The following is a 23,441-nucleotide window of genomic DNA, read 5'->3' as shown; positions in this document are numbered from 1 at the left end:
AAGCATTACTAATATGTAGCTCCATCTATCAGGTTCAAATTACATCACTCCTATGTCTCAATGTCATTTAAACTTCTTATTAAGAGGTTCTACTTTTACTGAGCTTGCTAGTCTGGGATCAAATACAATGCATGCATATCAACTGTAAGCACCTTAGTAGAAATATAAGTTTCTTTTGATGTGTTAGGATTTTCTTTCTTATTTTGGTGTGAAGTGAGGGAGAGGGAAGCAACTGAGGGGACTGGGAAAATATGCTGTAGTGATAAGAATTAGATTGGTTTCATTAGAAAGTGAGCTCAACTGGGGGCCAGTGACAGTGGACAGATTAAGCCTAAGCTGTGGACTAAAGTGGTCTGGAGATTGTGGGTATTCTATAAACAATGGAGAAATCATGTGAGCTCTGAAGAAGGACGGAGATGGACAGAAATTTAATGAAAATACTGTTTTTGGAAAATTAGTCACTATAACTACTCTTGCATCATCAAGGAGACATCTGGAGCTCAGCAGCCCACGCCATGTAAGGGTGCAGGGCTATATTCACTTAAGATTACTTTAATAAATTAAGTCTCCCTTAATCTACAGGATCTGTGCTGACAGAATCTTATGCAAAAAGGGTAACTGGTTATATTTGAATAGTTGCAGCCTAAGTAGGTCTATTTACCATCTCCCCCAAGTTATCACAGAAAGACAGGAAAGAATACCAGGATTTTGGTCTGTGTGATTTATTTCATCACCCAAAATTGGAAAAGATGTATGACCATAATCATACTTTCTGGACTGAAAATTGATAGAGATGCCATGTGATAAAGAGCTAAGAAGACTATGACTGGGTAGGGTGGACTTAATTGTAGGCCACCAGCACTTACCTAGCAATGCCTTCCTTGGTGTAGAACACAGAGTAGGTGAGGTTGTCCCCATGAGGATCAGATGCAGGTGTCCGCCACGTCAGTTTGATGAAGCGGGTAGAAACAAGGGAGGCCACAACATCTCGAGGCGCTGAAGGCAGTGGTCCCGCTGTGGCTGGTGCTAGATGGTCAGTAGTGGCACTGGTCAGTGAAGTGGGAGGTAATGTTGGGATGGCAACATCTTGTCATGTGCAAACATTGGGGAATATGAAGGGCAAACCACGACGGTTTTTAAAAAGAGAACAGAAAAAACAAAAAACAAAAAAGAAATAAACAAAACCACGATGGGAAATAAAATAAAATGAATGAACATAAAAAAGGCCATTAAACTGAAGGCTAACATGCAGGTCAGGGGTAACTACTGAAAACTAGTGGGCACTATTCAAAACACATTATTGCAGAGCAAGCAGACTTTCTGGTCACTGTAATGGTTGTGGGTTAAGGGACACGGAGGGTGACAGCTGAGAATAACACATCTCAAAGGACACGGCAGTGCCCAAGTAATTTTCTTAATCCTAAAAGTAGCATGCAGCATTTACCAAACTTTGCATATAAAGCTTCATAATATGACTGACATTAATATTTTCTACTTTATTGAAATACAGAATGTTTTGTAGTATGGACGAGCCTAGTTACCCTCAAAAGAGGTCCCAGGTTATCGTGACCTCAATGTAGGGCTGTGCAAGAGCCCTGCAAGAGGTCTGAAAGCTGCATCTTCAGCTTTAATCTGAAGTCTAGTACCAAACTCAGCTCTCTGTGTGGATCCAGGGAAGTGACAACCTTCCTCACTTTGCTAAATTATACTTCATTGTTCATCCTGTCAATTCATTTAACTATGACAGTATAAAATCCTGAATCAAAAATTCCAGACACAAAAATATAATAGGTAGACTAAATACTTGTTACAATCCTTACTGCGATGTACTTTACAATGGCTTCTAGCCCTCAGGGACTGGATACAGAGATGAAGCAGTGGCATTAGTCAAAAGCCTCTGTATGTATACCTGCAGCCAAGGGTGAGTTGGATACCTCCGAGGGCTACTCGTTCTACTGCAGGGCAGTTTTGGTTTAAGAAGTTTACTACTAATACTGAATCTAAAATCAACTTCACTTTGGAGTCATAAAGTCCCAGTTGAATCTCACAATTTTTTTTTTTGGTACCGGGGATCGAACTCGGGTCCTTGCGCCCGCATAACAGGCAGCAAAACCACTGAACTAAACCCCCAGCCCCCTCACAATTTTTAATTAAATGAGCTCATTAATTAGAATTGTGTCAAAGGGCCAAGGGTGTAGCTCAGTGGTACAGTGATTGCCTAGAATATGTGTGGCTTTGGGTTTGATCCCCAGTATTCTCCTACCCACCCCTAAAAGGAATTGTGCCATTGTATCATAAACTTAATGGGAAATTCAGAAGAGAGGCAGAGAAGAAAATACAAAAATTGCAGTCCTAGTTTTGAATGAAGTGGCAGAACTACAACCTCAAAGCTAGTGGACTGTAAGACTATAAAGTGAAACATTACAAAAAAAACTTGCCAAGTGGGCTGGGGATTTAGCTCAGTGGCACCACACCTGTCTCGGAAGCACAAGGTCCTGAGTTCGATCCCTGGCACTGAGAGAAAAACAAACAACTTGCCAAGTGAAATCGATTCTCTAAGAGAAATGGCAGAGAAGAGCCAACCTGAGGTTTCTAGATAGGTGGAACTGGAGAAAGAGTAATCCAACACTTTCTACATAGTACTCTTAATCCTTCTGTGGGTCATCTCAGCCTCACTACAACCTTAAGAAATAGTACTATCATTTAATTTTTATCTGATATGAAAAAACTGACATTTAAAAGGGCTAAGTCAGTTATCCTAGGTAACAGTGGTAGAGCAGTAAAATCAACTTTAGTTTTGGTCTAAGAGGCCTCTGGATTTAACCAGTAGGAGGCTGGGAACTTGACTTCCAGTCTGGATGTACCACTGGTCAATGTGTTACCTTGGGCAAATCACTTAATTCTCTTATTCCATTCTTTTTCACTACCTCAATGGAAATGTTTTGAGTATAGACAGCTATAAAATGTAATCAAGTTTTCCTCTAGACATTGAGTACATACTCACTGAAACAAGTGTCAGTGTAAGAAAGTCAAGTCTGAACGGCCTTTGAGAACTTGTTCTTGTCCCATATGCTTCTAAAGAGATAAATATTTCTCATTCACAGCTTTCAGAGTTCTTTCTCATATATTATGTCAATTTATTTACACAACAGCCCCGTGAGGTTGGGTGGAAATGACAGGATTAGATGCTGGGGTCAAGGTTAGGAAGGAGACAGTCTTCTAGGGTTCTGGGTCAGCTGACTGGGCAGTGGGAGGTGTCGCTAATGGAGAAAAGGAATATTAAAGAGAACAAACTGAAAAGAAGACGATGAATTTGGTTTTGCACATGCTTTGTCTAAAGTAATAATTCAACATAAGAAAAGTATAAAAGCAACCAGAGATATAGATCTAATTATGTAAAATTAAGTCATTAAAAACCTTGATTGGGCAATGGTTCCAAGAGTAGTCTGAACACAGTTGCTCTACTGCCTCCACACTCTGACCTGACTTACCAAACCTTATTTCCCCAGCTAGCTACTCCTGGGGAGGAGGGAAGACTGTTACTGAGAGGCAGCAGAGCATATTAAAAAGAGATCAAGATTTTTTTTTTCCCTCAGTACTGAGGATCAAATTCAGGACATTGCACTTGCCAGGCAGGCACAGCTCCACTGAGCTAAATCCCTGGCCCAAGAGACCAAGATTTTGACTACAAAATCCTATGTTCAAAACTTGACTCTGCCACTGCCTAACAACGTAAGGGTAAGCAAGTTGGTCACTCTGCCTGATCAGTTTCTTTATCTGTAAACTGGGAGCAGTAATGCTCCCTCTCTCTGGGTTCCAGACTGATACGAACCTGAGAAATAACAAGTAAGGAAGTGCACATGAATGCACTATGTCCATGTTACTTATTACCCTAACAGCTTTAAATGGGTAATAGGCAAAAGACTTAAGTATGAAAGCAGGTAGGGAGTGAATGTAAGCAGGGGGGACTAGGTGAAGGGAGTAAGAGGTGGCAACTGAACCACTCAGGAAAATTCCATTGCCCTACTAAATTTCTACAGCACAGATATGTAATTTATTCATGGCTTCCAGCATTTCCTATTTACATTGCCCATGTTTACACTGAATCACAACAGCCCATACACTCCTGAAAGATAAGATCTGTTCTTGTTGCATCACTCACTGTACCTGTCTACTTTAAATGATCAATAAATGAATATTTACCAAATTAATAAATGGAAGAAAATTCTGGGAAATATTAGTCAACAGAGACCAATGTTTCTAGAATCTTGTTAAAAAGGCAATTATTTTAATCATTGTAGCTGTTAAATCATACACAGTATAAATATTTATATAATAATATACCATTTACAAAGCAAGTATATTTTATCTGTTAAACAGGGAATGAGAGCAAAAATGCCAGGTTGTCAATGGCTTAATGAACTTAACTATGGAAAAAATCCATATCTATTATATAGTCTCAGTGTTATTTCCCCATGTGTGTTCTACTGCTGCTGTTCCATGTCCTTGCTGAGCAGGTAAAGAGAAATATGATCACAGAGAATCACACAGGCAGTTAAGATGCATCAGAATCCATGGCAAGATGCTGTGTACAGGGACTTTAGATTTCTGACATGATGGTTTAAGGAGGTTTAACAGATTCTCATCCCCAAAAGAACCACAAAGCTGAATAAAATTGTTAAAGATTAGAAACTGATCAAAAGCATATAATATAGCAGGTGGGGCCGGGCATTTAGCTCAGTGGTTTCGTCGCCTGCTGCGCAAGTGCTAGGACCCGAGTTCAATCCCCTGTACCAAAAAAAAAAAAGCATATAGCAGGTGGAGAAGTATTTATTCATGAAACTATCACACTTCGGTAAAAACAGGGCCTATGCTCCCCCAGTTTCAGGATGTGATCTTTGTAGGGGTAAACAATGGATGATAGACTAGCTGTGGAGAAAGGTGTTCCATGAGGTGAGAAAGTGACCAAAGGCTTGGTAACCTCTCTACATATTCCAGGTTGACTAGAACCATATGTTACGTGCTCCAGACACTGGAGCAGGCCCAAGTCTCCCACATATCCCTGGCAGATGGAACCCACGCACAGGTCTAGAAGACATGAGAGCACCTGGTAGAAAGCAGAAAGTGGGGCAGACTAAAAAAACCCCTCAAAGTTTGAAAAATACTCCCCAAACCACACAAACATCCACCAATTCAGAGTGGCAGGCTTATTGAGGTATCTGAGCACAACTTATGACCAATCCTTGACTAAATGTTAATCTACAGACACAGGGGTCACCCCCATAAAACAAAATATATAGATATAGATCCCTAGAAAACAAAAATAAGATAATAAAGTCCAAAAACTCAGCAAACATCAGTGGTTGCACACTCTGGGGAAGGCAGATTTAGTCCACGTAAGTAACCTAACAACAAAACAAGAACTGCTAGGGGAGTTGGGGGAAAAGTCAGAATCCATAATTGCTTCAAAATGTTATTCAAAATACCTGATATTCAACAGAAAATGAAAAGATGCAATGAAACGAAGTGTGACTCAAAGTCAGGGGTAAAACAGCAGTCAATACAAAATGTCTCAGAAGGGCCTCAAACATCGTATTTCGAAGCAAGTATTAAAATATATTCGATGACTCAGAATTTTACTCTTAGGAATTTACCCAAGAGAAAAACAACTGTCTAGGGGCCAGGGATTTAGCTCAGTAGTTCTGCCAGCTGCCTCGAAAGCGCAAGGGCCAGAGTTTGATCCCCAGGACCAAAACAAACAAAAAAACAAACAACTGTCTACACAAAGATAGACATTCATTGTAACAATATTCATTGTAATATTAGTTTATACTGGTAACAATCCAAATGACCATCAATTCAATAATAGATAAACAAAATGAGGTTTATCTATGCAATGGAATACGATTTGGCAATAAAAAAGAATGGAATGCTGATATACGCTACTAAGTAAACAATCTCAAAAGTACAGTATTATGTTAAATGAAATAAGCCATTAGAAAAAACTATACATTATATGATTCCATTTATACAAAATGACTACAAAAGGCACTTTGATAGAGACAGAAAGCAAATCACTGATTACCTATGACTGTGGGTGGGGTAAGTACTTACTAGAAATGGGCAAGACAACTTCTGGGGGTGTGGCAACATTTTAAGTAAATTTTGTGCTATATAAATTATATTCAAGGGGCCAGGGATTTAGCTCAGTGGTTTCGCCGCCTGCTGTGCAAGTGCAAGGACCCGAGTTCGATCCCCGGTACCAAAAAAAAAAAAGAAAGAAAGAAATGAAAGACTGGCTAGTTGAAACTATTAAAAATATTTTTTTCCTAATATAAATACTCACATGGCATCACAGGACATTTCTGTTGCTCAAAACACCGGTGCTTAAAACTAACCTACCTCCTCACAAGCTCAAGGTCCCGAGTTCGATCCCTGGTACCAAAAAAAAACCAAAAACAAAACCACAAACTAACCTACCTAAAGTCTTCACAAAATTAAAATGTCCATAAACTATTCGAAAATTTATTTCACTATCTATGTGCCCAAAGAATAAAAGAAACGTACAGATCTCTAGGCTAAATGCAATAAAAGTCTTTCAAAATGAGACTTTGTAGTTTCTTTCCCTTCTGCCACCAGAGTTTACTGCTGAAAGAGAAAGTTCTGATCAAATCACTCCCCTGCTCCAAAATGACCCACAGGATAAGTTTCAACACCTCAGCACAGAGTTCAGAGTCCTTTACAGACTGGTCCCAAACTTGCTTTCCAGACTCACTTCCTGGACATGCTGTGCTCTCAATCTGCCCAGCTATTGAACAAGAACAGACTTTCAGCTTCATTATTCACACCACTCCTGTTTGAAGAGCAATAAACACTATGTAAGTCTGGCTCAAGTCAAAGGCAACTGAGAAATCTGTTTAAGAAAATTTATCAGATTTCCAAAACATGAACATCAAAAACAGCTGGGATGCGTTGCTGAAATGGTTGGCAGCAGCCGCACAGCCAGTCTCTGAAACCTAATGACTTCACTAGGCTCCTAAAAGCCCAAGCTGAAGTGAGCTGTGTGAGGTACTTAAGAAGCATTAGGGTTCTCCTTATCTTGCTTATGTTACTTGAGGAAGTCATCAGAGCTACTCTTAGTTTTTCTGAGAACTAAACTCTAGTTTCCCTGTGGCTGATGGCTTCTGTTTTAATTCTCTAGATCTGTGACTGATAAAAGTTTTATTTGTAGTGACTTGTAAGTTTAACCAACATACATATACCTTAACTGTTTCTGAAAATGGGAATCCTTAAATTCTCGGTTGAGTCTGTTGTACTTGATTAAGTTAATCCAATTATCCTAATATGATACTCACTCACACCAGTGAAGTAAAATGTGATTAGGCACATTTAATTATTTTTGAAACCCAAATTTCTTTCAAAATTTCTGAACTTCTTCCAAAGTCAAGAGTCTCTTGGAAGCTCTCTCTCCCTAGCCCTTCATTTCCTTATGTAAAGGAAACAAATTATCAGTCCCAGAATGTTCATGGTGGCATTTAAAGTGCACTGTGTCAGATTTATATGATGTAACACATCTAAACACAACTGCAGAGTGAACAGATGTACAGTTCCATAGAGCATTACTTTTGAGAAATGTTAACAGGTACAGCATCACAAAGACAACAATAATCAAATACAGGAGACTGGAGCTTTGCCATGCATGTTTTTATGTTACTTATCACTAACAATTCTATAGAAAACCATTTTCCATTTGTTAACCTAGTATTTCTCATTTTTGTTTGATCATGATTACCTCTTCTTCAAATAGTAACCCAGTCTGGGGAGCCTTTGTTAGATACTACCTGAGATATCATACAGCAGAGTCCACTAGAGAGAGCCTCTGCTAAAAATCACCTGCAGTCGCTCAACTGTTCCACATTATTTAAAATAAAAATACAGTAAGCTTGTTATAAAAGTATAGCATCCAATACAGAAGTGCACAAAGTAAAGAAATTAAGGTTTCCCTTTTCATCACTCGCCAAACACAGACTGGTAAAATAACTTTCTTTTTGACGGCACTGTTATAGTTTGGATCTTGAATGCCCGCAAAGACCCATATGCTAAAGGCTTGGTTCCTAGCTGATGGCCCTGCTAGGTGACAGCAGAATTCTCAGGAAGTGAGGTCACTGGGGCACGCCCTGGAAGAGGATACTGGAACTCTGGTTTCTCCATCGATCAATAGATAGACAGATATCTCTAAGGTGAGCAGCCTTGCTCCACCATGTGCTCCTGTCAGGATGTACTTACTGCCTTGCCACAGGCCTAAAGTGATAAGCAACAAAGTGATGAGCAGTCTAAGCAACTAAAGACTGAAACCTCTGAAACAGTCCACATAAACCTTTCCTCCTTTTAAGCTCTTTATCTCAAGTATTTTGATACAGCAATACAAAGATGACCAACATAGATACACTTCAATAAGCACATAAATACGGAAATAGGATAAGCAGCACGTTGCTTTGCAAACTGCTATATGATGTAATATGTCTAAGAGCTTCTCATGTCAGAACATAAAAACAAATCTCCCTGTTCTTAATTACTATAAAGTGTTCCATAGTATAGTTACAGCACAACTTAATTGTTCCCTTATTGTTCCTCACATGTGGGCTGTTGCCATTAAATTTTTTGGCTACTACTGGCAATGTTTCTGCAAACTTTCCTATACATGTATCTTTCCTATACATGTAAATATTTCTGTGGGCTGAATTCGTAGAAGTGGAAATGCTAAGCCAAAGGTTTGTATATTTGAAAGCTTGAAACACGATACCAGCTAGTTTTCTGAAAGGGTATTTTGGCTTCAGTTTTAGGACATAAGGCAAAGTGTATTTCTGGGTCCACCACTTTATAAATACTAACAACAAACGGGACAACATAAATTCCATTTGGTGAAACAGTAAGCTACTTTGCGTAAACTAAAATATATGAAGAAGTAAATCAGGCAGAAGAAAAGTAAAGTATTACATGGAAAAGAGTCAATATGAATACCTCTAGAGGAACAGCTGACCTTGAGGACGTGGCAGCATTTCAGGAAGAAGGAAGGACATGAGGGACAGAGGAATTACTTGAAAGCCTGTAAAAAGGGCTATTAATCCTCCAAATCCTTATTCCTGGGGACAGGAGATTTATATTCAGGATACCAAAGAGCCTCTGGGTTCAGAGGCAACCACAGAAGAATTAATGCTAGCAGATACCAACTTAGTCACATGATTAAGGTTAACATTACCAAATAAGATAATACTGATATTGTGTACCCATGATAGGAGTGTATTGAAAAGGGCACATCACTTTGTAGTATTTCTCCCAAAAAAACCCTTCACTTCAAAACATCTGTCAGGCCCACACTGAGAACACTATACAAAATATTTGACCAATACTTTTGAAAAGCATCAAGGGTATGACCAGGAAAGACTGAAGAAGTGCTACAAACCAACGGACACTAAATGCAGGTCAACTAAATGTAATGTAGGATACAAAAGACTCAAGGGGAATCCTATGCGATTTTTATGAGCTTCTTTCCCACATATTTTTCTTTTCTCCAGTTGTCTGCTTCACAAATGCCAACATTTCTAGCCTTAAACCCTTACTTCTCTCACAGGGACTGCTGCCTGCTCCCAGCTCCCTCCCGGTTGCTAAGTGAGGCCCTCTGTGCTGCAGGAGGGTGCCTCTAGGCAGAAAGCTGAGGTAATTATGGGCTGGCCTCATTTATTTCCCTAGTTTTAGTGATCGAGCCCCTGTCATGTTTTCAAATGTCTAAAAATATCTATTTCACATATTCTGTCTACCTGTTCATAGCAGATGGGCAAGTCCAGTACTATTTACTCTGTCATGGTTAGAAAATTCAAATTCCAAACGTTTTTAACACAGTATAATAATTTTCAGAGTATCTCTTTCAAAGAAATACCACTCTAATAAAAATGCTTTATTAAAAATATTTCTAAGCTCTGGTCATTATAGGAATATGTATTTTTATTTTAATTGTCACAGTCATTTGTTTCCCTTGCAGCAGTATCTATTATACATCATAAATGAAAAGATCAATAAATAAGAAAACACTTAAGAACAAAGTGTATTAATTTAGAGATATAAAGGACTTTAAAATATCAACTTACATATTTCTATAGAGGATTTATTAGTTTTTATGAAAATAAAGACAACTGTAAGAAATCAGACAGTTCTAGTTTCTCTGTAACATTCAAAGTAAAGCAAAAATAATACTCTTACTGTGGTAGTTACTTTTCTCTCAAAATACTGGACACCCAAACTTAAACGGAAAAGAATTTATTTAGCTCAGTTTGTAGAGGTTTCATAATCAGATGGCTCCAAGGCAGAGTGGCACTTGGAGAGGGGCATCACAAGGAGAAACTGTTCAGAGCACCCACAAGGGAACCTTAACAGTCTTTCTGCCCCTTTTATTTTATTCAGACTACTTAGGGTGGGTAGCACTCACACCCTTAATCCTAGTGCCCTCAGGCCCAGGCCCACCAAGAATCAATCACACTCTAGATTTAGCCACCTCTGAAAAAGCATAAGGCTTTGGGTGGACATCTAAACACAAGCCACAACACCAACCAAAAAAGACCAGAATGATGTTTGTGTATAAGTAAATATAAATGCATATATTATGCCACATATTTAAGACTACACACCAGAAGCTATTAAACTTGCAAATAAATCCTATATTATTTTGCTCTAATTTGTAAGTTTCACCCAAATTATTTGTATTCACCACTCAATTTCACAGAACAAGCTTTCAAGTCTTCTTATTAATGATTCTAATTTCATATAAAGTTCTTCAATTACAACTCAATTATGCTAACTCCTGTTTAAGGGCCAATGAAGTACTTGATGGGTGGTACTGAAGAGGCCCAACTTACTCTGTAGATTCTTGAACAAAAGGAAAAATTATTCTATGGTTACAGGAAGCACCCCTAATCCTAGCAAGATTCCTGAAAATGAAAATGGGAATGGCCAGACTGAAGAATATCATCACTTCAAAGGTAAAAAACAAAGAGTTGTCCTATCGATAAGTGAGATATCACATTCCTGGAAAAATTCAGTTAATAATTTGTCTACTTTTCAATAGTTTTTTTTCTTGTCCACCTCTTTTCTCACATCATATTTTATGCCTGATTTGAAAAAAAAAAAAGACTCAGTGAAAGCACCTTGTCATATCAGACTGCATCCTACCCACAATACCAGTAGTCTAGAGGTAAGCTATTTTTATAATTGTCACTAGAAAACCAATCAAAATTGCTATACGTACTTGTCTCATTCTAAATTATAAAACAAGTATGCATAAATGTTCACAGATCTCAGTATTCATCCTCAAAATTTGTATACTAAGTTCTATTCCACAATTCTGATAGAACAGCTCTCCAACACACACACACACACACACACACACACACACACACAGACACACACACAAACACACACACTGCAAACAGCCCAAAGAAAGCAATATAAAAACAACAACAAACTGAGAAGCACAGAAAAACACGAGTCCAATAAAACAACTATTCCTTCAGATCGAAGAGATTCAAACGAAGCATTTATATTCAATGGCGAGATAATTAGACTAGGCTATTAATCATAGCACCTTATTAAAAATAAAAACACTAGCAGAATGTGAGAAGAACTGCATACTGTTTGGTCCTGAGAGTAATCTGTCACATAAAAAGCCATTGAAAAAGATGCGGCAGTTCCAAGTTCAAGATGTACACTTGTGTTCCCAATAGTGCCTCTCAACAGACAATATGACTATATTTCATGGAAGGTCATGAGAAGTATAAGACAGATTTCTTCCTCCCTTCAAAAGCTAATAAAATTAATCACCATTTCCAATTTCAAACTATGATACCGAATTAAAGAAAATTAAAGCACAGGAATAATGCTACTACACAATAGCAATGATATAGAACTAGCATCCTCTTACGCTATGAAAATTAATTTATAACATCTGCTTTCAGTAGACTCATACAAAAAACCAGATATAGCCCCAGTGGCTATGCAGTATCCCATTCTGCTGGGTGTCCCACAGTGGCTATCATGGGAATGAAACAATCCTGCAAGACTTTATAGATTCTATGGGTTCAAAGTACAGGTGAGAAAAAAGCTTTAGGCAGTGGCAGATTTTAGCTTCAATGGAATTTTTTGTGAGAAAGAATGACCTACCACAGAAAAATGTAAGGATTGCTATAAAGATAGCAACCGTACAGGGAAAAAATTACAATTCTGAGATTCTGATTTTCTGAAACAGGAAAACGCAGTCTTGCTAAAAATCTGAAATAGCACAAACATCTTTGCTGTGTATTATTTAACATCACATTACTTTGTTAAATTGTGACATGAAGTTGAAGACTTGACAGATACGCTATTTTCCTTCAAAGGTTTATATGACAGAAACAATGATTTATTTGATGCCTACTTTTGATTTAGGAATCACTTTCCATACTATAATCAATATTATTTAACATTTAGAAGGAGAAATCAAAATGTTTAGTTAGTATGCAAATGACTCCCAAATATCCTGAATCTCCCTAAAATGTGCATGCATATTCAGATAGCTTTACTGATACTCATATAACGAAGAGCCCTTTTAACTGTAAAATCATTTGCCATTTCCTCAATATTCATAAATATTAATCCCAAAGCAGGATTAAAACAAATATGCTCAAGATCCCTTACTTATATTTAAATAAGTCCGTACAAATATTTATAATGAGCCAACAACTCTGATACAGAAACAGATTTAAGAGGATACATTTACAAGTCAAAGATAGAAATCATATAAATAAATACTTATTATTTAGGAATGATATTTATTGAACTGATACCTTCTCAGAAATGCTAGCAGTTATTAAGATAAGTGACACTGATAGCTTAAATGATGTATATAAGTGCTTTTCCTAGTGATCTTACAGTTCTGTAGGGAAGAAAATGTATACATCAATGTTTGTATTACATACAAAGTATAAAGTACTAGAAGGGAGGGCAAATAAATGTAAAATGAGGTCAAAAGTAAGGCTTTTCCTTTTGCTGGAAGACTGCAAAGAATACTGCAGCTGAGGTGGCATTCAAAACTGGACCTCAAAAAATATACAGGATTTGGCCTTCGCAGAAGTGAGGCAAACATACAGCAGACAACTTAACTGATAAAGTATGAGATACACAAGGAACTGAAGTTAATTGAGTTTTGTAGGGTAGAAGCTACACATTCACAGTATTACAGAGTGTTTAAATGGATCTCTAGTCCAGTAAATCAGACAGGTTAGGTCATATCCCAGCTCTGACAGATACATTAGTTCTGTAATCCTAGGCAGGTTACTTACTAGTTGTATGGTTTTCTTAAGTATACATACAAATAATTACAGTATTCACATTACTGTGTTGAAGTAAAGATTAAAAGAGATACAGAATATGGGGAAAAATAAGAATCAAGATATATTATGTAAAAGTACAAATCTCCAATGATGAATGTCATTATATTGTATACCTAAAACATACAAATAAAATTTTTTAAAGAAGATACTATATTTAAAGGATTCAGTGTGTTTCACGCAGAGTAAGTGTGCCATGAATGTTAACTTATTACTACTGATAACAGCAAAGCTAGTCATGAACTGAAAGTGAATGAGATTGGATCAAGTTGGACTAAGCACACATGCTTGCCTTTCCTTCCAAAGTCTTAGAATTAAAGAAACTACTACTTTTATAAGCAAGGATGCCATCCTTAAAATTAAAATGTTGAAGTGCTTGCTTCGGCAGCACATATACTAAAATTAAAATGTTGAAGAATTCTTGAAAGATAGAAAGTGGTTGGTGAAAATAAAATAAAAAATCTACAGACAAATCTGATAGAGGAGAAAAGTTGTCCATGAGAAAGATTATAGTTACATATCATTTTATTAAAAAACACATGTCTGAAAGTCACAACTGAGTCAAAAACATCAAGGGATGAAGAATGATGTGTTATGCTAATACTAATCAAAAGAAATCCAGTATAGACTTATTGTATTAACATTAATTTTAGACGTAACAGACTTCACAACAAGTAATATTACACAGATAATAAAGAATATTACATAATGATAAAGCTGTAAACATTTTAAGAACTGAAAAAAGAAAAAGATATTTAAGCTCAGTGCTACTGCTGCCTGCCTTGAAAGCAGCAAGCACAAGGCAAGGTCCTGAGTTTGATTTCTGGTACCAACAAAACAAAACAAAACAAAACAACCGGATAGTTACAATGGTCAATGGATCAAAGAAGAGACAAGTAACTAATTGAATGAACTAAGGAAGACAACGCAGAATGTGACAGACCAGTTCAGTTAAGTTCCAAAAAAGAACCAAGCAGAAATCTGGAAATGAAAACCTCAATGAGTCAAATAAAACTCAAGTGAAAGTCTAGGTAAAGATTTCCCTGCAAGAATTAAGTACTGCATACTACAGTGATATGCGCACACTCATGTTTAGAGCAGTACACTTCACAATAGCTTAGCTGTAGAAACAGCCTAGATGACCATCAAGAGATGAATAGATAAAGAAAATGTGGCATATATACACAATGGAATACTACTCAACCACAAAGAAGAATGAAATCAGGCCATTTGTAGGAAAATGGATGGAACTAGAAGCCATCATGTTAACTGAAATTAGCTGAACTCAGAAAGGTACATAGCATATGATTTCTCTTATATGAGAAATCTAAAAACATACATAAATTAATAAATAACTAATCAAGAGAGGAGACCAGGAGGCAGACTTCTAGACAGGAAAGGGGTTAAGCAGGAGAAGAAAGGAAGAGGAGGAAATGGGACTGAAATTAAGGTATGTTAAATGCATGTACAAACTTCTCAAAATAAACCCCATCACCATTTAATATTAACATAGACCAAAAAATTACCAGAAAACTATAGGCCGCTAAATCTCATGAACACAGTACAAAAATCATTAACATATTAGCAAATGACTGAATAAATAAATAAGTTGGAGACAATGAAAAAAATTCCTCTGTAGAAGATTGCAAATATTCTGTGTACATATCTTCCTCAGGGAGGTGGAACATAACCCCCCAGTCCTTAGGAACACAGAGTTCCTTCCTTCCAAAGAGTACAAACTGAAGAGGCAAAAAAAGAGTAACTTCATAGTGAAGAAACCTGACAAACACCAGCTCAGACAGGTGACCAGGACTAAATCACTAGTTCTCTTTAAAACTGCTGAGGTTGGGGCCAGGGATTTAGCTCAGTGGTTCTGGCACCTGCCTTGCAAGCACAAAGTCCCGAGTTCGATCCCCAGTACCAAAAAAACCAAATAAACAAACAAAAAAAACTGCCGAGGTCACCAAAACAAGAAGCCTCTGTCAAACTGTCATGGTCAAGAGGATCCTATTGAGACATGCAAACTAAATGTTATGTGGTAAACCAGATAGTGCCCTAAAATAGAAAAAAGGACATTAAATAAAAGCTAAGAAAAATGTAGCTATCACAAATACACTGTACTAATGTAAGATATTAATAGTAAGGGAAATGGTGTGGGATGTATGAGAATTCTATCTTCATAAGTAAATCTTAAACCTATTTTAAACTGTAAGTTCTTAAGAATACAGGCAGAGGGGCTGGGGATTTAGCTCAGTGGTTTCACCTCCTGCTGCACAAGCGCAAGGACCCAAGTTCGATCTCCAGTATGAAAAAAAAAAATATATAGGCAGAGGGCTGAGAATGTAGCTCTATGGTAGAATGTTTGCCTACCATGCACAGGGTCCTGGATTCCATCTGTAGCATGCCAAGTATATATGTGTGTGTGTGTGCGTGCGCAAAAACAAATTAGACTAAAAAATAAAACTAGGAGACCAGAAGTTAATTCCAGGAGTTCTTCTGGCCATAGCACTCAAGGATAAGATGTAGAATTTAAGAAAAAGTCTAAAAGGCAAAGGATGTAGCTCAGTGGCACGGTGCCTGCCTGGCAAGAGCAAGGTCCTGAGTTTGATCCCCAGTACCAGCCCCCAAATAAATAAATAAATAAATAAATAAATAAATAAATAAGTCTAAGAGGAGATAACAGAGTAAGTAGCAAGAGCAATAAATAATCAATATGTATTCACAAAATTTTCTAGATCAAAACAGATGCAGCCTGGCTCAGTGTGCTGGAGTGAGGATTTGGAAGAGAAATTGCCTTTTCTGTTACTCAGAGACCAAAATGGTTAAATATATAATGTGAAAATTGCTTTCTTTCAACAAAAGATCAGATCCCTCCTTCAGCTTTGGAGATTTCTAAATAAAATCATATTGAACTTAAAAAAAAAAAAACAAAATCCAGATGCAAATTGTTAAATTTAAGGGGAACACTCAATGCTATACAATATCAATTGGAGGTGAAGGAAGAAAAATCCATGCCATAAAACTTCAGGATTCAAAAGATAATGAAAAAAATCCCGAAAGCTTCCAGATAATAAAGCAGGCAATTTAAATCAACAAAGGAATGATAAATCAATTCCTAACAGTATGCCAACAAACGATAATGAAACTTTATGTGACAGAAAATAATTTTCAGACATGCAAAGGCTTAAGCTTTATTTCTCTTATACTCTTCCTGAGAAATGTACTATCAGATATAATTAAGAAAAGTAAATGAAAAAGAATGAATCAGAAAAAGTAGAAATTGTTACCCAGAGAATACAGTTTAAAGAAAAAAACAACGTATGAACAAGAAGGCAGCAAAAGCCTGATGAAGTTCTTCAGTCATTTGCTGAGGGGGAGGAGATCATGATTAACTGTAAATGCTGCCAGGAAAACAAAACAAAACAAAAAAACCATGGCTTATATGTGTCAAAAGTTTTAGAGAAGACATTTGATAAAAGAACAAACTAAGGTGGCAGAACTTAAAAGAACATTAAATGTGAAGCTATCTATAGCTAATAACCCTAAAACAAAGGAGCAACAACTGTTTGAAAATCAAAGAAGAGAAAATATATCTGAGGTAATGTTATTAAAAAGAAAGCCCTAAAGTCAGTATCAGACAAAAGATTTGACCACAAGAATTAACCAAGATAAAATGAGTGTTTCCTTCTGATAAAACAAATACCATACTCTCTTGATTCTGAGATGTACTTTTTCCGATTTTAACATCTTTGAAATCAGGTGGCATTTTATAATCCATGGTGTCTTAGATTAGATGAAATACAATGATCCACCAGGAAGCCAAGTTATGATTCCTAACACACTACCAACTTCTGAATAGATAAAACAATAATAGTTAGGAACTCAAGAATTAAACAAATCTGTAATCATACTTTAGTGGAAACATATTCTTAGAAATTAACAGATTAGGTAGACAAAAATTAGGCAAAGCTCTACAGAATTTGAGGAACAAAAGTTTCATCTAATACTTACAAATCATAATATTCAGAAAACTTAAAACCCATAGAACCACCACCAAAAATGGACCAAGCATTAGATCATAAAAAGAATCTCAGATCCCAGCAAATATGGGTGTGGACCAGAGTGACACAACTGCAGGCAGATCCACCCGAGGGCCCGCCCCAACCCCAGCCATGTGAGCACACAGGCCCAAGCCAAAGGCCCACCTTGATACCAATGGTAAGTGAACAGAGACCCTCACCAAAAGCCTGTTCAGAAACCAGGGAGTGGGGTGAACAGACCCCAGCCAAAGGCCCTACCAGACAACAGCTATGTAGGGGGACAGGGCCTAGCCAGAGGGATGTCTAGATACTATCCCAAGTGTGCACAGGCCCTAGCCAAAAGCCCGCCCAGACAACAGGTCAGCTCAGGGATCCAGAAGGCAATCCATTCTGAACCCAGGAATTGGTCCACTGGTAAACAGTGGAGAAAAGGCCACTCGATGGCTTGCTGAAAATTGAAGACCACTGAGTGAGCAAAAAGTTGCCTCAACAAAGGCATAGCAGGCTGCATCTGTTTAAATGAGAAGACAAGTAAACAAGTTTCCAAACCAGACTTCCAGGGGCTGGGGATTTAGCTCAGTGGCACCATGCCTGCCACACACACACACACACACACTCACTCACTCACTTCTAGATCACCTAAGGCAGCCCCAAAGGGCAATGAGATGAAACAATCTGATACTCAACCACCTGGACTCCCTGAATTGGCAACAAAAGAGGATCTGGAAAAAATGGAATCAGAAATAATTTCTCAGATAATAACAGAGATTGTACCCATAGTGTAAGACAGGATTAATAAATCTAGAGCAGACACAGATTAAAAAAAAAAGAGGACCTGAGGAACATGATGGAATCCCAACATGGGAAACAAATGGAATCCAAAAAACAGATGCAAACAGATTTCCAGGAGATTAAAATATCTACTGAAAGTTTACGTGGCAGAATGAGCCAATTTGAGGACAGAATTTCAGATATATAATATAGGATTGCAATTAGTGACCAGGAAAAGAAAAATTTCTTAAAAACAGTAAGGGACCATGAGAAATCAATACAGCAGATGCTAGACAATGCAAAGAAGAATAACGTAAGACTGACTGGAGTCAATGAAGAAACAGGGAAGTGCAGATGACATAAAAACTGTTCACACAAGTAATGGCAGAAAACTTTCCAAGCAGGGGAAAAGAACTTGACATACAGGTAAGTGAGGCATATAGGACTCCAACCAGCCATGATCAAAAAAAAAAACAAAAAACGAAAAAAAAACCCTACACATAGGTATATAAGAGTTAAAGATTCTAGGGCCAGGGATTTAGCTCAGTGGTTCCACTGCCTGCCTTGCAAGCGCAAGGACCCGAGTTTGATTCCCAGTACCAAAAAAAAAAAAAAAAGAGTTAAAGATTCTAGAAACCCAACAGAAACAAATCATCGCTTCTTGGCCTTTTGGCTAAGATCAAGTGTGGAGAAAAGAAACAAATCACATACAAAGAAAAGCCCATCAGAATCACAGCAGACTTCTCAATACAAACCCTCAATGCAAGAGCTTGGAGTGATGTATCTCAAGCCCTAAAGGAAAACAACCTCCAACCCACTGATGTAACAAAACTATCTTTCAAAACTGATGGAGAAATAAGGTACTTTCATGACAAAGAACACCTGAGGAACTTCACGAATACCAAACCAGTTCTCCAAAAAATTTTACACAATATCCTAGGAAAAGATAATGAGGATCACAACCCCAGGAAGCCCAGCAGAATGAATCCATCAGGCATGACAAGAAATTAAATGCAAAGAGGGAGAATCCAACAAAAAGAAACTCAGGACAAGGATAAGTCAATACATATCAGCTATAACCATCAATGTTAATGGTCTCAATTCACCAATCAAAAAAAAAAAAAAAACAGACTGGCAGAATGGGCAGAATGGGCAACTCACAGACTGGAAAGTCTGTTAAAGGGTGGAAAATAATACTCCATGTGACAGGAACCCGAAAAAGAGCAGGAGTAGCTATCCGCTTTGCAGATCAAATGGATTTCAAAGCAATACTGATTAAAAGAGACGAAGGACACTACATCCTTGTAAAGGGAACAATCCAAGAGGAAGAGATGACAATCATAAATATATATGCACCAAACAATAGTGCACACAACTATATAAAACAAATACTAAAGGACATGAAAAATCAAATAAGCACTAATACAATAATAGTGGGGGACCTCAATATCCCACTGTCACAGATAGATCAACTAGACAAAAAGTAAACAACGAAATATTAGAACGCAAATTCTTGAACAAATGAACTTAACAGATGTTTACAGAGTGTTCCACCCCACAAAATCAGAATACACATTCTTTTCAAGTGCACATGGGTCGTTCTCCAAAATGGACCACATACTTGCTCATAGAACATGTTTAAGTAAGTTCAAAGGAATTGAAGTTATCCCCTGTATACTGCCAGATCACAGGGATGAAATTGGAGATCAACAGCAAAAGAAACTGCATGAATTTCATAAATACATGGAAATTGAACAACACACTTCTGAATAACCAATGGGTCATAGAGGAAATTAAAGAAATCAGACAGTTTCTACAAATAAATGACAATGTCAATACAACATATCTGAATCTATGGGACACAATAAAAGCAGTCTTACAAGGGAAATTCAGAGCAGTGAATACGCATATTAGGAAAACAGTGAGCTCAATTAAACAACCTGATGCTGAACCTCAAGCTTGTAGAAAAGGAAGAACAGGACAACCCCAGAGGTCATACAAGGGAGAAAATTATAAAGATCAGAGGAGAAATCAATGCAATGGAGACTAAGAGAATGATATAAAAAAAATCAATGAAGCAAAGAGTTGATTCTTTGAAAGAACAAAACCGACAAACCCTTAGCCAACCTTATCAAAAAAAGGAAAGAAAAGGCCCAAATCCATGCAATTAGGAATGAAAAGGGTGAAATTACAACAGACCCAGGAGAAATCCAGAGGATCATCAATACCTACTTCGAGAACCTATATGCCCATAAGATGGAAAACACAGAAGAAATGCACAGATTCCTAGATATGTATGAATTACCAAAGTTGAATGAAGAAGACCTAAAAATTCTAAACAACCCAGTATCAATCAATGAAATCGAAAATGTAATTAAAAACTTACCAACTGGGGCCAGGGATTTAGCTCAGTGGTTCTGCCGCCTGCCTTGCAAGTGCAAGGACCCAAATTCGATCCCTGGTACCAAAAAAAAAAAAAAAAGAAAGAAAAACCCCCAAAAAACTTACCAACTAAGAAAAGCCCAGGCCTTGACATCTTCACTGCTGAATTCTACAACACATTTAGAGAGGAACTATTTATTACCACTATTGTTTAAACTCTTCAATGAAATTGAAAGGGAAGCAATACTCCCAAATTCATTCCTGGAAGCAAGCATCACCTTGATCCCAAAAGCAGAGAAAGACCCAACCAAAAAAGAACTACAAGCGAATCTCACTAATGAACATAGATGCACAAATCCTTAATAAGATACTGGCAAATAGAATGCAAAATATCATCAAGATCCTACACCCTGATCATGTGGGATTCATTCCAGGGATGAAGGGATGGTTCAACATACACAAATCAATAAATGTAATATACTATATTAACAGAGCCAAGGACAAAAACCATATGATCATCTCAGTAGATGCAGAAAAAGCGTTCGACAAAATCCAACACGCATTTATGATAAAAACCCTACAAAAAATCGGAATAGACGGTCTCTACCTCAATCTGATAAAAGCCATCTATGAAAAACCAATAGTCAATATCATACTAAATGGTCAAAAACTAAAATCCTTCACACTAAAATCAGTAATAAGACAAGGATGTCCACTATCACCCACTCCTGTTCAATATAGTTTTGGAAACATTAGCCATGGCAATCAGACAAGAGAAAGAAATAAAAGGGATAAAGATAGGAAATGAAGAAGTCAAACTGTCATTATTGGCAGATGACATGATACTCTATATAGAAGACCCCAAGAACTCCACCAAAAGTCTTCTAGACTTAATAACCCAATTCAGTAAAGTAGCTGGATACAAGGTCAAGACACAAAAATCAATAGCTTTCCTCTACACGAACAACAGACTCACTGAGAGAGAAATGGGGCAAACAGTTCCTTTCACAATAGCATCCAAAAAAGTGAAATACCTAGGAATCAACCTAACAAAAGAAATCAAAGACATCGTCTCTGAAAACTATAATACTCTGAAAAAAGAGACTGAAGATAGTATCAGAAAATAGAAAGACATCCCTTGCTCCTGGGTAGGACGAACCAATATAGTGAAAATGACCATACTTCCAAAACTGCTATGTAGATTCAATGCAATGCTGACTGAAATTCCAACAATATATTTTACAGAACTAGAGAAAACAATCCAAAAATTCATTTGGAACCAGAAGAGACCTAGAATAGCAAAAGCAATTCTAGGCAACAGAGACATGGCAGGGGTATCACAATCCCCAACTTGAAACTATACTACAAAGCTACTGTGATAAAAACAGCATGGTACTGGCTAAGAAACAGACCTGAGGACCAGTGGAACAGATTAGAAGATGCAGAAACAACTCCAGACACACTCAGTCACCTAATCGTTGACAAAGGAGCCAAACACCCTCACTGGAGGAAAGACAGACTCTTTAATAAATGGTGTTGGAAAAATTGGATTTCAACTTGCCAAAGATTAAAACTAGACCGCTATCTCTCACCATGCACTAAAATAAAATCAAAATGGATTAAAGATCTAAATATTAGGAACACTAAACCAACTGGAAGAGAAGTTAGGTAGAAATCTTGAAGACATTGGCATAGGAAACGATTTCATGAACAAAACCTCAGTTGCACATGAACTAGCACAAACAATCAACAAGTGGGATCTCTTCTTACTAAAAAGCTTCTACAGGGCTACCCACTCGGGACCCCTCCTCTCCCTCAGGAGCTTTCCTATCAACAAATATCTTCCCACTTTAAAAAATTAAAAATAAAAATAAAAAGCTTCTACACAGCAAGGGAACCCAACAGTGTGAAGAGACAATTCACAATGTGGAAAAAATTCTTCACCAGCTCTTCCTTAGACAAAAGGTCTACTATTAGAATATATAAAGGACTTCAAAAAATCAGACCTCCCAAATTTGAAGACCCAGTTCAACAATGGGCATCTAAAATGAACAGACATTTCTCACACAAAGAAGTAGAAATAGCAAATAAACATATGAAAAAATGTTCAACATCACTAGTCATTCGAGAGATGCAGATGAAAACAACACTGAGATTCCACCGACCCTGAAAGAATGGCTGGTATCATGAAATCAACCAATAACAAATGCTGGTGGGGCTGTGGGGAGAAAGGAACCCTGCTCTACTGCTGGTGGGAGTGTAGACTGGTGTAACCACTGTGGAAATCAGTATGGAGATACCTCATAGAACTAGGATTGGAAGTTGAAGTTGACCCAGCTATTCCCCTGCTGGGTATCTTCCCAAAATAAGTAAAAGAATCATACCACAGTGATATATGTGCACCCATGTTCATAGCAGCACAGTTTCTAATAGCTAAAACTTGGAAGCAGCCCAACTGCCCATCAAGTGGAGACTGGATAAAGAAAATGTGGGGTTTTTTTTTAATAAAATGGAGTACTACTCAGCCATAAAGTATGAAAAATTAGAGACATTTATAACTAAATGAATGCACATTGAGGTCACATGCTTAAGTGAAATAAATAGGACACACATGTGTAAATACCGAATAGTTTCTTTAGTATGAGAAACTGAAAGTGTAAATAAGGACTAAAAAGTGTAATAGATAATGTGAAATAGGAAGAAAAGGGGCAAAGGGGAAGGGGAAGTGGGAGGGGTAGGGGAAAGAAAAGAGGGGAATGGAATTAATATGAGAAAATGATAAAATGTAAACAAAGTCTTTGTAAAGAGGAAGGGGTGGAGAGGTTGAAGGGAG

General features: G+C 37.4%; 1 protein-coding gene across 11 annotated transcripts in view; it reads right to left on the bottom strand.

Annotated features, from left to right (window-relative positions):
- Nucleotides 1–23,441, bottom strand: part of Neo1 (neogenin 1) — a 205,334-nt gene that overhangs the window by 63,810 nt on the left and 118,083 nt on the right. For 7 of the 11 annotated variants that reach the window (XM_004855517.4, XM_004855511.4, XM_087198987.1 and 4 more), the window contains exon 8: nucleotides 867–1,086. In XM_004855517.4, coding sequence (XP_004855574.1) covers nucleotides 867–1,086 — 220 coding nt within the window. The remainder of the gene's footprint in view (nucleotides 1–866; nucleotides 1,087–23,441) is intronic. The other 4 variants (XM_004855518.4, XM_004855514.4, XM_004855516.4 and 1 more) reach the window with 1 other exon arrangement.

This window comes from Heterocephalus glaber, unplaced genomic scaffold (assembly GCF_053883595.1).
Source record: "Heterocephalus glaber isolate CG9 unplaced genomic scaffold, H.glaber_assembly_v1.0 deba00001689, whole genome shotgun sequence".
NCBI classification, from domain to species: Eukaryota; Metazoa; Chordata; class Mammalia; order Rodentia; family Bathyergidae; genus Heterocephalus; species Heterocephalus glaber.
Note: the sequence above shows the minus strand (reverse complement) of the source record. Positions and strands in the feature narration are given on the sequence as shown.